The following is a 14,320-nucleotide window of genomic DNA, read 5'->3' on the forward strand; positions in this document are numbered from 1 at the left end:
GAGGAAGGAGCTGCCACAAAGGGCCAGAGGCTCAGAGAACAGGCCTCTGAGACTTGAGGAAGCTGAGCCCTAGAGGGATGGAGTGCGCAGGGAGGTGGGGTCCTTAGGAGAGAGCACAGGGAAGCAGAGTGAGGAGCAGAGAAGGTGCTGAGAGCAAAGGGACACCGTAGGGGAGGAGGGTGCAGGGCAGGGGCCTGGTGGAGGAAAGTGAGGTCCAGGAGAGAGAGACAGGGGAGGGACCTGCTCCCTGGGCCAGAAAGGAGGCTCTGGGGAACAGGGAGAAGCAGAGGCAGGAGGGCTCTGGTGGGAAGCAGTGGAGGAGAGCGGCAGTCCCAGTTGCAGCCCTTCCAGGGCAGGGGTACTGAGTGATGGGCAGGGCAGGTACTCAGCGACGAGCAGAAGAGAAGGCAGGGGAAGCAACAGAGGCGCTAGCAGAGCCGCTGGTCTGGCCACAGGGCTCTCCTTTAGAGTCCAACTCCAAAATGCCCCAAGGCCCATGCTTAATAACCACTTTCATAAAAACAGAACACCCAAAACACAAATAAACCTTAAAAGCAAAACAAGGCCGGGCGCAGTGGCTCATGCCTGTAATCCCAGCACTTTGGGAGGCCGAGGCGGGAGGATCACATGAGGTCGGGAACTCGAGACCAGCAGCCTGACTAACATGGAGAAACCCCATCTCTACTAAAAATACAAAATTAGCTGGGCATGGTGGCAGGCACCTGTAATCCCAGCTACTCAGGAGGCTGATGCAAGAGAATCCTTTGAACTCGGGAGGTGGAGATTGTGGTGAGCTGAGGTTACACCATTGCACTCCGGCCTGAGTAACAAGAGTGAAACTCTGTCTCACACACAAAAAGCAAAACAAAATATGGACACATTTCTGTGTACATCAAGACACATGCTCTGGGCCAGTGCTCTGGAGATCCAGGCCCCAACATGACCCCACCAAGCACTCAGCCCAGCCCTCCCCATGCTTCCAGCTCTGAAATCCAAATAGATCGTGCCACTTCATATATGAATAAAAAGAAAAATCACAGGAACAACGAAAACACTACCATCCCAAATGCCATCAACTGATAAGATTTTCTAAATACACTACACTAGTTAAAAGGAAACAAGAATAAAAATAAGTCTATAACCACATTAAAGTGTCACTGTGAAAGCAACTAACACTGATGCTTTCTAAGGCACTTCATTTTCTTTTTCTTTTTCTCCACTACTATCAATAAGATAAGCAAAAACCAAAAATTAGATTGGGGGATCTGCATTTCAAAACGCAGATATTAATTTATAACAAAAATACTGAAACAATTCAAAAACCACAGCAGCTGCTAGAAAACCATAATGCAACCACAAGCAAAAACAGCAACTAAAGGCTCTGATTATGTCAAGTCTTTTGAAGAGGGCTCAGGAAGTATCAGGAAAGGGTATTTCAAAGCCATGTGAAGAAAGGATCGGATATCATTTTATCTATGTTCAAGCTTTAAGGAATAGATCATTACGGGCTCATTTCCTTCCTTCGATTAGAAAAGCAACGAAAACAAAACTAACAAAATGTGCAGACCATTCTTTTGTGTCAAAATAGACAGAACATCGCTAAGCTCCCACACCTGGGAGGCACCGAGAGCTGGCGGGATATGCCACCAGCTTAGGCTGGCAGCAGTGTCCCTCCATACTCCAGGAGTCAGGGCCATCTCCTCTTCAGCAAGACTGGATTGAAATTGCACCAGGAGATGCGGTGCCTACCCAGTGTGTCTGCCTCAGCCTTACAACCTTGCGGAGGAGAAGGGCAAGAGCAGAGTCATGTCAGAAAAAGGCAAATGCCAAACTCTTTTACATTTTCTATTTCAGCCAATAATGAACACATACTCGAAAATCCTTTGAAGTTACTATTCTGTGAATACACTCCAAAATCAGGATTTTTACAAAGACAAGGTTGCTTTCATCACTATACAAGAATTGTCCCTTTTTAACTCTTTCTCCCCAAATATATCATTGCTAGTTATAAAAAGTAAACATCAGAACAGGGTAGAGTGAAAACACACACACACACACACACACACACACACACAAATTACACACACACATTACACAAAACACACACACATACATACACACAAACACCAAAAAAGTAAACTCCTTGCCCCTCTGGGGTGCTTCACAGCAGGTTGAGTGTGAGCCGGGTAACTCTCCTCTGTGGGCAGCTCTGATGACGAGGATGGGCTCCCTGGTCTGGGAGCCTGTCAGATGAACTGTGCACCAAGATACTTTCAATTATGGCCCATTAGACATTTTCAAGAGCATCATACGTACAGATGGCTACAAATAGAAACCCAAAGTCTACTCTGAAAGGCTGGGGAAAGCAGAGACTCCAGGGAGCTGGGGATGTGACTTCCTGAGAGAGGCTGGAAAGGACTGGGCATTCGACTTTCTGTGGGTCTTGAACAGGTGCACCAGCAGGGACGTCCAGTGTGACTGGGGACAGTCCCAGAGAGCGGGAAGAGAGCAGGGCCTGCCCATACTCACTGGGCTGACCTGATCAGTGGTCAGACTTAGTTTGCCTTCACCTACAATGGAAGGCGTGAGCCCTATGGTCTCACCTCATTGAAAACTATCATAGACTGTGAAAGTCAACAGTGAGCACTGGGGTTTAGAGATGATGCTTTCCTACCTTCTTTGTATTTCTCTATTTTCCAATTTTTCATCAACAAGCATTTTAAATGCACACAACTTTTAAATGACAGGGGGAAAATCACCTTTTAAAATACACTTGTTCGGCCGGGTGCGGTGGCTCATGCCTGTAATCCCAGCACTTTGGGAGGCCGAGGTGGGTGGATCACAAGATCAAGAGATCGAGACCATCCTGGCCAACATGGTGAAACCCTGTCTCTACTAAAAATACAAAAATTAGCCAGGCATGGTGACACTCACCTGTGGTCCCAGCTGCTTGGGAAGCTGAGGCAGAAGAATTGCTTGAACCCAGGAGGCGGAGGTTGCAGTGAGCCAAGATGCACCACTGCACTCCAGCCTGGTGACACAGCAAGACTCAGTCTCAAAAAAGAAAAGAAAAAAAAAATACACACACACACACACACACACTTGTTCGCAGATGGGAATTTTTTATCTGTGTTTATCTCAGGTAGATTTCTGAAATTTCTAATTCTATTTCATTCATCTATCCATCCCAACAATTATTTTTTCATGTACCAGGCACTAGAAAGGAGGCAAAATAACTGATGCTGGGATTCGGTGTGTGCAGGTATGTGCACAGTCACGTGGTAACAGGTGGGTCTGAGAGGTGTTCTGGTGAGGAAGACTGAAAGGCCACATGGCTGTAACTGTGACCAGCAGGCCGACTCTCAGCTTCACACATGTTGATCCTCTGTCTGGGTTGCTGTGATCCTACCTGTTTGTCCTAGAAAACTATTTATCTTTCAAAACTGTTGGTATCTCACCTCCCACAGAAGTCTTTCCTTCCAGTGCCACCCCTCCCAGGAAAGGAAGCCTCTGAGTTTCTCTCAACCTCCACGTTGCTGAGCATTTGCCAAGGCTTGCTCTTCAGGCCCTTCACAAACACCTTGCCTGAACCAATTCATCTGAGCCTCACCACAAACCTCTCAGGTGGGTGCTGTTCCCACCCATTTTCCAACCGAGGAGGAGAGGTAAGACCCACATCCTGCAAGCAGAAAGTGGCCGAGCTGGTGGCCAAGCCCTCAGCATTCTGGGCTGTGAAGCTGTAAATGTCATGGTAATGAACTATGTGGTAAGTGCTCCTTTGAAAGCAGTAGATGAGATGGCCAGAATCTTGGAGCATAACCAGGGCTCAGTCCCATGCGTTCTTTGTTCTCACCATCCTCTCTCCAAAGACCCTTTCATCTATCTCAAGGATGTGATTATTACTTCTATGCTGACAACTGCCAAATTGTTACCACTAGTTTTGTACTCCAGATCCATACGTCCCACTATCTACAGGTCTCTCAAGCTTGGCAAGCACAGACCAGAACCTCTGATCTTCCCCTCCATTCCCTGACAACTGCTCCCTTCCCAGTCTCACCCAATGCAGCAAGAGGCAGCCAGAAACCTAGGATTTATTAATATATCTCTCCAATTCAGTCTCCAAGAAGCAGCCAGGGTACCTTTCAAAAACACCAATCTGTCTGCCTTGTGCACCTGCTCCCTTTTAAGGGGTCTGATACTTTGGGTTAAGAAACAATTTTGGATCAGGCCCTAAGTGCTGTGGCCCTCCAATCTCATGCCCTTACTTCATGCCGCTTTTCCCAGGTAAACTGTCCTTCTTCCAGTTTCCTTGGTCTCAAGGGCCCTCGCCTGCTATTCCTTTTGCAGGAATGCTCCATCTCCAGTTTCTTACCTGGTTGGCCTTCTTCTCACATGAGGCTCAGCTTAAAGCATACCACTTCCTCTGAGAGATGTTCTCTGCCTCCCAATTTAAAGTAGACTTCTGTGTTGGCCAGCCGTGGTGGCTCACGCCTGTAATTCCAGCACCTTGGGAAGCTGAGGTGGGCAGATCACTTGAAGCCAGGAGTTCCAGAGCAGCCTGGCCAACATAGTGAAGCCCTGTCTCTGCTAAAAATACAAAAATTAGTTGGGCGTCGTGGCACATGCCTGTAATCCCAGCTACTTGGGTAGGTAATACACAAGAGCAGCTTGAACCTGGGAGGTGGAGGTTGCAGTGAGCCCAGATCGTGCCACTGCACTCCAGCCTAGATGACAGATTAAGACTCTGTCAAATAAATAAATAAATAGATAAATAAAGTAGACCTCTGTGATTCTCTCCCTTTCTCAGACCTGCTCTCTTGCTTTTTACATCACAAAGTGTCACCATCTGTGACATGGCACACCCCAGTGTGCCTGGGTGGTGCTATTATACCTTTCTTCCCTCCTGACAAAGGTCACAGGTGGGCAGGTTTTGCCTGCTGCTGCAGGCCCAGTGCTGGGCATGTGGTAGGTAGTCAAAGTCCTGAATAAATGAAACAACGGTCACAACTCTAGTTCAAGCCCTCAGCTCTCACCTGGACAGTTACTAGAGCCTCCTCACTGGTCTTGCTACCTTCATTCTGTCTTTCTTCATTCCAATCCACCTTCCACAAGTGCTGACAAGAGTTCTAAAAAAACATATTTGATCCTGTCACTCCCTTGATTAAGAGGCCAAAGTTTCCCCCACATCCTCCAGTGTCAGCTCCAAATTTCTTTGCAGGACACAAAGGGCTTTTATAACACAAGCTGGCTCTAACGCATCTTTCCAGCTTCGAACCCTGCCACTCCAAATCCTACACTGTGTGAGGTGCCCATGCTGTTACTGGATGCTCTTTCACATGCCTAGTTGTTTCTCAAGCTTTGAAGGCCTTCCTTACTCTCCTCTAACAACTATGGACCCTTTAAGATGCAGATCAAACATCACTTTCTGAAAGCATTTCTTGGAACTCCCCCAGCGACCTTAACATTTTTAAAAACTTTATGATATGTGACACACACTACAGAACTCCCGCGGCAGCTATGCCTTGGTATTTTGTTCATATCACTATGCATACACATGCCCAGTAATCTCTGTCCATCCTTCCTGCACTGTGAGCTCCCAGAAGGGCAAGCGCTGATCTGGCAACCATGCATGGTGGGGCCTATAACCAATAAGAGTTTCTGGAATTAACTTCTGGTTCCAACTCTATCATCAACTTGCTACCTCATCTGGAGAATTCACTTGCCTGATCTTTGACTATTTCCTCATCTGTGAAATGGGAAGAACCGCCCACCCTCCCTGGAGAGGCCATAGGTAAAACCTCTGTATCTCACACCACAGCAAGGCACAGCACGATGAGTACTTTACCACCATGCCTGGCACTCTCCAGGGAACAAACCTCTGGTGACCCTTGCTCACCTTAGACATTCTGACCAAAATCTGATAAAAATGTATCCACACTGCTAAAGAATTTCCTTACCATGAAGAGCAATCAATTTCAGCTTCAAGCTGTAAATGTCAAGCTGGCATTAAACCACACATAGTCCTAGCATTCTAAATAGCCATTTTTCAAATAAAATGTAAAATGAGTATGAGATAACTCATACTTAAATCATGAAGAATGAGAAGCTGCCTTCCAGCCTGCAACTCTCAGTCACCAGGGCAGGGATGGTCTGGCTGATGCAGCCTGAGTGCTCCCAGAGCCCTGAGATTCCAGTGACATGTGGTCTCCAACTCCTGGCCCTCCCCCTGCCATTACACACAAACCTTTCTTGTTCTCTAAGCGGCATTCTGTACCATCCCGGGCCAGGGTTGCCTCCGGGTCTTGTTTACTAACAGCCCTTTCCATGGCTCCAATCCCTGCCCCCTCAATCACACTCTCCCCTACCTAAACAACAAAAACACAACAATGCCAAATTCACAATTTCTGCTAACAGTGCAGAGGAGGTCAATTTTGTGTGCTGTTCCCGTGACCCAGCATCAAAAAAATAATCATCCAGCTATTTAAGAATCACTTCCTCAGATGATATTAATAAAACATCTAGGTAAATAAAATATTTTCTGCTTAACATTTTTAAATGGAAAATGGAATTAAATACTTTTCCTCTATAGTCTGTCAGTCCAGATGACAAGTTTTGTTTCCAGTCAACTCAGGGGAAACTAGAAGAGACAGTATGGCTCATAGATCTCATCAAATCCACTGGCAATGTCAAACAGGAGCACCCTGGATGGATACTGAATTTGCATGAATAGCAAATAGCATGACCACCAAAGAATCCAAATTTTAACTGCCATTTGTCAAGTTGAATTTTCTTCCCCAAACAAAATTATTTCTTAAAAACCATACTCTATAATGTGTTTTTGTTCCAAGTTAATGATGTTAAAATCCTGCAACAATGCAAAAGCACTTATCCTTTCTAAGGGAGGGGTCCTACATAGCCTGACCCTTGCACATCAGGGGTGAGGTCCCAAGTAGAGATTGGAACCCAGGGCTTCTAAATCAGCAAGCCTACCTTATCTTTTCCATTTGGTAGAAAAGTCATACTGAAACAGAGGAGGAAGAACATTAAATATGAAATAGCAATACCTGAGGCTAAAAGATGCTCCAATAGCTTTGAAAAACATAATCTATTTGGCAATTTCTATATGCCACATTTAATAGTCCTGACATGTTCCTGAACAGACAGCTCAGCTATCTCAAGCTCTTTCCAGAATGAAACTGAAGATACCAGAAACCCCAGTACATACTACAACACTGGCAAAAGCTATGTCATGTGACCCAAATTTAAGTGCCAGGATTAGTAACTACGTCAAAGGTGAGTTTACAGCAACTATTTTCAAGAGCAAGTGAAGTACTCCTTAGCCAAATGCCTGTCAAACATACATACAGAAGCTTTAGCTACAATTTAAGCAGCCTAAGGAAATGTTATCAAGTTCTTTGATCTGCATGAAATGTTCGGTGATGTGAAGCAAGACTGGAATTCTACATTTTCTTAAATTATAAATACCAAGTTACAGTACTGTCCCTATCACCACTACAGAAGAGTTTTAAAACACCTGTTACAGACACCTGAGCACGCTCCATAAAAATGCACAAAACAGTTACCCCAAGGGAACAGGTAAGGTCAACAAATTAATCCACCACATTTAAACCTGGGTGTACTAGGGAGGAGGGCTGAGCGAATAAAAAATGGGCTTAGCCTGAACTGCCAAATAAGGCCCACTACCCTTGGTAAGAACGCACCAATTCTTAAAGGGATTCTTCACAGCTAAGACAGGGTGCTACTTACTTCCTCATTAAAAAGTTTGCTAGTTTCTTTTTTGATTGGGTCTATAAGCTGGACTTGGCCTGCAGAAAAGCCCACTAGGAGAGAGACACTTTCTGCTGTGGCTGTTAGGTGGTTGAAGTCATGACAAGTAGGCTGTGTTCCTTTGTATATCCTTTTATCTATTGGTTTACTCAAGTCAGCAGCCTGGAGGAGAAAGAGAAAAATACATATAGTAAACAGCACATTGAGATGAGAAATCTAAGTTATAATATTTTATACTCCAATATGGTGTTTAATCTTAAAAATGAAGTTATTTAAAATATTTTTTCAGTTGTGACTTAACATTCATCTTACATTTTATAAAAGCACTTTCACATACCTTAGCCAACTAGATATTATTAGACTAGCTATAATATAACTGTTACTTTCACAACTTATTCTCCCTCAAATATATGTAACACTTCAGCAGAAAATACCCTTGAGATACTAAATTCCGTATTTTCAAAATGCATTTCAATCAGTATCTAACAGAGGAGCCACATAAAAGCTCAGCTTTCAAATGCGTCTACAGCACCTAAATGTCCACTGGTCAGTTACCTGTAGCCCTGTGGTTCTCAAAGTGTAGTCCCCAAACCAGAAGCAGCAGCAGCAGCATGTGGGAACTTAGAAATGCAAAATCGCAAACCTTACTCCAGACTAAATGAATCAGAAACTACAGGAGGGAGTAGGGCCAGCAAACTGTAGTTTAAAGAGCCTTCCAGGTGATTCTGATGCCTGCTCAAGTCTAAGAACCACTGCTGGAGCCCATGCTATACACTGGCTCCTCCTGGGTCAAAATCCCTCTTCTGAATTAGGTTTCAGGGAACACTCACTTATCGAGGTCATAATCAAGGTGCTTTACATGCATCATCTTTAATCCTAAAAATAATGCTCCAAAGTGGACAATATTTTACCCATTTTACAGATGAGAAAACAAGTTTAGGGAAGTTTAATAACTTGACCAACGTCACCATACCTACCTAGTAAGCGGCAGGACTGGATTTGGAACCCAGGTCTGTTTGACCATTAAGGGGATGGGGAAAGAGAGTCAAAAGCAAATGATTTCTCACTTGAGTGTAAAGCAATTTTTCAATGTGCCCTCCCTCCTTTCAAGAATAATTCTTTTCTTCATGAGAAATGTTCTGTGTCATCCCAATATGCTGGGCTTTTATCGGTGAAATAAGGGAAACCCATCCCCTCCCACTCTTGTCTGAAAATCTCTGGTGGAGACAACTAACCCTGAAACAGAACTTGCCCCTCAAGACACCCAGTTTACCCTGCGTGGCCCTCTGGGGCTCCCGGCTCTAGTTCTCTACTGACCGCCCCCTCAGGTTCTGAAGATTTCTTTCTTCCAAAGAGGCCTGTGACACTGAACCAAGTAGTCTAATGTTTGACTTTGCAATAACAAATATAAATAATGAGTAGAAAAGAGGACCTCAAAATTATAGGCATGTTTGAGCAAACTCAAAACCTTGCACATGTGGAAGTCTGGACCTGAGTGGTAACAAGCAGCTCTGGGAGCCCCAGGGCAAAGGAATGAGGGTACATGCCATGCGGACACTCTCCCAGCCTCACCTCAGTTAAAACGGAGATGAAAATCTCTGTTCTACCAACCTCATGGGATTGTCTGGAGGATGAAATAAGAGAATATATACATGAAAGAGCCTTGAAAAGTGTAATACAAAGCACCATACAAAACAAAAGGGAGTCCTGACTTTGAAGTGAGGAGAAAGGGGGCCAGTGGAGGGGAGGAGCTGCTATGCAGCAAGGTGGGCTGAAGGCAGCTCGGCTGAGTGCTGTGAGTGAGTAGCAGGGCCCGGGGCGGTGGCCTCGGACAGGCTGTCTGAGAAAGGCAGCTTCTGAGTGGGCTCGGACGGCAGGGAAAGAGAACCCTGGCCTGACAGAACAGCACACGCCAGTCATCTCAGAACAAGGAAGACAACCCCCCTGCCAAAAAAAAGCCACAAATATAAGATATAACTGGCAGCTAGAGAACAAAAATCCAATTTTGAAATATCAGCAATTAAATTACACATAATTACTATCAGCATAGTCAACTCTTGAGACTTTTTCTGTTTTTTTAGTTTGCTTAGGAAAAATAAAAAATCAGCTAGGTGTGGTGGTGCATGCCTGTGGTCCCAGTTATCCAGGAGGCTGAGGTGAGAAGACTGCTTGAGCCCAGGAGTTCAAGGTGACAGTTAACTGGGATTGCACCACTGCACTTCAGGCTAGATGACAGAGCAAGAAAAACAAAACAAAACAATGACAATGACCACAACCACAACCACAACCACAACCTCTTAGGGAACTTCCCTCTAAAAGAATGCACCTAAAATTATGCCCTGAAATATACAGATCAATTCAAAGGCTAGCCAGAAATTAACAGAGAAAATAATCTAATGTAAATTAAATCAGTAGACTATGTAATGCTTCTCAGAAACAATAAAGGAAGTAAAAGCACCTATTTTTCCAAGTACTGCCACCAGTTTAGGGTTAGACTTAGGGACCCCTCACAACTATACTGGCTTCAGTTATCGGTATATTTTTACATCCCTGCCTGCCAATATGGAACTTTACTGAAAAGATGTGAAGCATTTTAAATGCAAAGAAATTATTTTTACTCTTAAATCAGGTAAAATGGGCTGGGCATGGTGGTTCTCACCTGTAATCCCAGCACTTTGGGAGGCTGAGGCAGGTGGATCACCTGAGGTCAGGAGTTCAACACCAGCCTGCCCAATATGGTGAAACCCCGTCTCTAATAAAAATACAAAAATTAGCCAGGCATGGTGGTGGGCACCTGTAATGCCAGCTACTTGAACCCAGGAGGCAGAAGTTGCAGTGAGCCGAGATTGAGCCACTGCACTCCAGCCTGGGTAACAGAGCAAGACTCCGTCTCAAAAAAAAAAAAAAAGAAAGAAAAAGAAAAAGAAAAAAAATCAGGTAAATATTCTAAAAATATCTTGTTTATTCTACTAATTTGCTTAACAAACTTTCTTCCTAGATCACTGCTCTTGAAGAGTACCAGTCCAGGACTAGACTAAGTCTGCAGTCAAATGCATTGCCTGCAGTACAGAAATTGAGAATAAGAGTTTAGAAACTTTTTTTTTTTTTTTTTTGGAGACAGAGTCTTGCTCTGTTGCCAGACTGGAGTGCTGTGGCATGATCTTGGCTCCCTGCAACCTCCAACTCCCTGGTTCAAGCGATTCTTCTGTCTCAGCCTCCCAAATAGCTGGGATTACAGGCACGCGCCACCACGCCCAGGTAATTTTTGTATTTTGCCGGGTGAGGTGGCTCACACCTGTAATCCCAGCACTTTGGGAGGCTGAGGCGGGCAGATCACCTGATGTCTGGAGTTTGAGACCAGCCTGACCAACATGAAGAAACCCTGTCTCTATTAAAAATACAAAATTAGCCAGGCATGGTGGCACATACCTGTAATCCCAGCTACTTTGGAGGCTGATGCAGAAGAATCACTTGAATCCAGGAGGCAGAGGTTACAGTGAGCTGAGATCCTGCCACTGCACTCCAGCCTGGGCAACAAGAGCAAAACTCCATCTCAAAAAAATTTTTTTTTCTTTTTGTATTTTTAGTAGAGATAGGGTTTCACCATGTTAGCCAGGATGATCTCTCTCCATCTCCTGACCTCATGATCTACCCACCTCAGCCTACCAAACTGCTGGGATCACAGATGTGAGCCACTGTGCCCCCGCCAAGAGTTTATAAACTTTTATGGGAACTGACAAAGTAATTTTGTATCTGTTGAATCTAATGATGAAAAATTAGAGTTTGTATTCTGCATGGCTTTTTCAGTTTCTTTTCCTGTTCTTTTTATTTTATAGAAGTATAAATCCCCACTTACAAATATTTTTAAAGTTGGTCCATCAACACTAGTGTGAGTGGCACTGTCCTAGAGGACACAAAAGTAGACCTGGCTGGCTCCAAGGAACACTTAGAATCTCTCACCTAAGGTCAATCCTCCCTCCCCAATCTCTTGTCAGTGGCATTGACCAAATTGGAACAGCAGAAGTCCAGTCAGGAAACATGTCACGTTTACCAAGTAAGAATTATCAAGTAAGGTTATGTGCCCATAAAACATTTGTATTTCTGAAAAATCCATGGACTCCATTCTTGGCCTGAGCTTTTTGAAGCCCCAACGGACAGAGGAAAGCCAGGTCTCCCAGTGCCTGCCAAAATGTGCCCTGAGCTCACACACCATTTTAGGAGCAGCAGTAACCAACCCGAGCCAGCTATTCCTCTTCTCCATGGGGTCATCAGCCCCTGGCAGATGGCTTTCCAGGCAGGGGCAGTCTGGCAGAGAGAGAAAGATTCCAGATTTCGGAACCAGGCAAGCCTATGTTCAAACCCTGACTTCTCTCTTGGTAGCCAGGAGGCCCAGTGCAAAGTGCAAATTTCCTCTCACTGAGCCTCGGAATCCAAAGGCCCCTCCCCTGCAGGGCAATGGTGGAGGCTGCAGATAACAGAAAGCACAGCACACACACAAGTATTTGGGTAGCTACCATATTCATTCATTTCAGCCACATTTTACCTCTAATCAAAACACCTTCTAATTTTTTTTGGGGTGGGGGGTGGGGGGAGACAGTCTTACTCTGTTGCCCAGGCTGGAGTGCAGTGCAGTGCCATATTTCAGCTCACTGTAACCACCACTTCCTAGGTTCAAGCGCTTCTTGTGCCTCAGCCTCCTGAAGCTGGGATTATAGGTGAGCACCAACACGCCCAGCTAATTTTTGTATTTTTAGTAGAGACAGGGTTTCACCATGTTGGCCATGCTGGTCTCAAATTCCTGGCCTCAAGTGATCCGCCCGCCTCAGCCTCCCAAAGTGCTGGGGTTACAGGCATGAGCCACCGCACCTGGCCTGTGGCCTCTTCATTTCTATCAAGTCAAAGTAGGAAAAAGTACCTAGCAGCCCTGCCCTTCAGGGTTCAGCCCCATCCTCCCCAGGAGCAATATCACCTTCTTTTTTTTTTTTTTTTGAGATGAAGTTTCACTCTTGCTGTCCAGGCTGGAATGCAATGGTGTGATCGTGGCTTACTGCAACCTCCACCTCCCGGGTTCAAGTGTTTCTCCTGCCTCAGCCTCCTGAGTAGCTGGGATTACAGGTGACCACCCGGCTACTTTTATTTTTTATTTATTTTATTTTATTTTTGGTATTTTTAGTAGAGACCAAGTTTCACCATGTTGGCCAGGCTGGTCTTGAACTCCTGACCTCAGGTGATCCTTCTGCCTTGGTCTCCCAAAGTGTTGGGATTACAGGTATGAGCCACTGTACCCAGCCTAGTCAATATTTTATGTGCCAGGCCTACACCAGGAACTTGTCACTCATCGTCCCATCCAATCCTAGCCACCCCTCAAAGCTGTACTAATATATCCACATTACACAGATGAGGAACCTGGAAGGGAGTTCGGGGTCACCAGGCTAGGCTCTTCACAGCTCTACACTGTCTTGCCTCTCCACCCTTCACTGCCCTCCACACACATCATGAGCACTGGCCACGGCAGAGAGCCCCTCTTTCTTGGATTCATTAAGTCACTCACCCTCTTGGTAGGGAGTCTCCTCTGCTCACTTCCTCAGGAATCTTGCCGGTCAGTTCAAGTCCCACTGCCCACAGCAAGAATTTTCCCAATCATTCTTCATGCTGCTCCTTTATCTCAATTCTCAAGTACTTATTTCATCCTACAACATTTAGTATTTACTCACTTATATAATTTCAGGTTTGTTTTAGGTCTGTTATAATCAATTAAAAACTCCTTTAAGGAGCAGAACTTTATTAAAAGTTACCACTGCATTAGCTTTGTTTTTCAGTTTTCTGTTGGATTCTACACACTTAGGGATTTCTTTCTTTTCTTTTTGTTTTTTGATGGAGTCTTGCTCTGTTGCTCAGGCTGGAGTGCAGTGGTGGGATCCTGGCTCACTGTAACCTCTGCCTCCCGGTGCAAGTGATTCTCCTGCCTCAGCCTCCTGAGTAGCTGGGATTACAGGCGCACATCACCACATCTGGCTAATTTTTGTATTTTTAGTAGAGACGGGGTTCCCCCACATTGGCCAGGCTGGTCATGTGATCTGCCCACCTTGGCCTCCCAAAGCGCTGGGATTTCAGGCGGAAGCCACCACTCCAGGCCCATACTTTGGGATTTCAAAAAATGGTTTGCATCCTAATTATTACCAATTATCTAAATTCTTCAACAAGAGTTTTTTTCCACTCAGATTCTGACAGATAAACATGAATTTATAGCAGAATCAATTCATTAAACATTCTTATCCACTTTAAGAATTGGGTATTTGGTCTCCAGCCCCAGCAGAGTATCCAGGTTGCCACAGACACTAAGTATTTGTAGAATACATTAAACCATAACTGTTTCTAAATTTTTTCTATGGCAAGTTTAAATTTTATCATAATGCTCATGAGTTTGCATAGTTACTGATTACAAATAATTTGACAGTCTCATACTTACTAAGTTCTCAACTTAATAGAAAAATTTTAAGTGAGAGTTTTAAAAAAAAATTTTTTTTTTTTT

General features: G+C 44.7%; 1 protein-coding gene across 11 annotated transcripts in view; it reads right to left on the bottom strand.

Annotated features, from left to right (window-relative positions):
• The window catches only part of WDR20 (WD repeat domain 20), an 85,136-nt gene that overhangs the window by 21,740 nt on the left and 49,076 nt on the right, over positions 1-14,320 (bottom strand). For 2 of the 11 annotated variants that reach the window (XM_037738295.1, XM_037738294.1), the window contains exon 2: positions 7,768-7,950. The exons of 2 other annotated variants lie outside the window; for them this stretch is intronic. In XM_037738295.1, coding sequence (XP_037594223.1) covers positions 7,768-7,950 — 183 coding nt within the window. Of the gene's footprint in view, positions 1-4,372; positions 4,515-5,033; positions 5,127-5,957; positions 5,976-6,084; positions 7,022-7,767; positions 7,951-9,360; positions 9,413-14,320 lie in introns of those variants that run through there. 7 more of the 11 variants (XR_005200149.1, XM_037738296.1, XM_017528083.2 and 4 more) reach the window with 7 other exon arrangements.

The sequence above is a fragment of the Cebus imitator genome, unplaced genomic scaffold (assembly GCF_001604975.1).
Source record: "Cebus imitator isolate Cc_AM_T3 unplaced genomic scaffold, Cebus_imitator-1.0 Scaffold52, whole genome shotgun sequence".
Taxonomy (NCBI): domain Eukaryota; kingdom Metazoa; phylum Chordata; class Mammalia; order Primates; family Cebidae; genus Cebus; species Cebus imitator.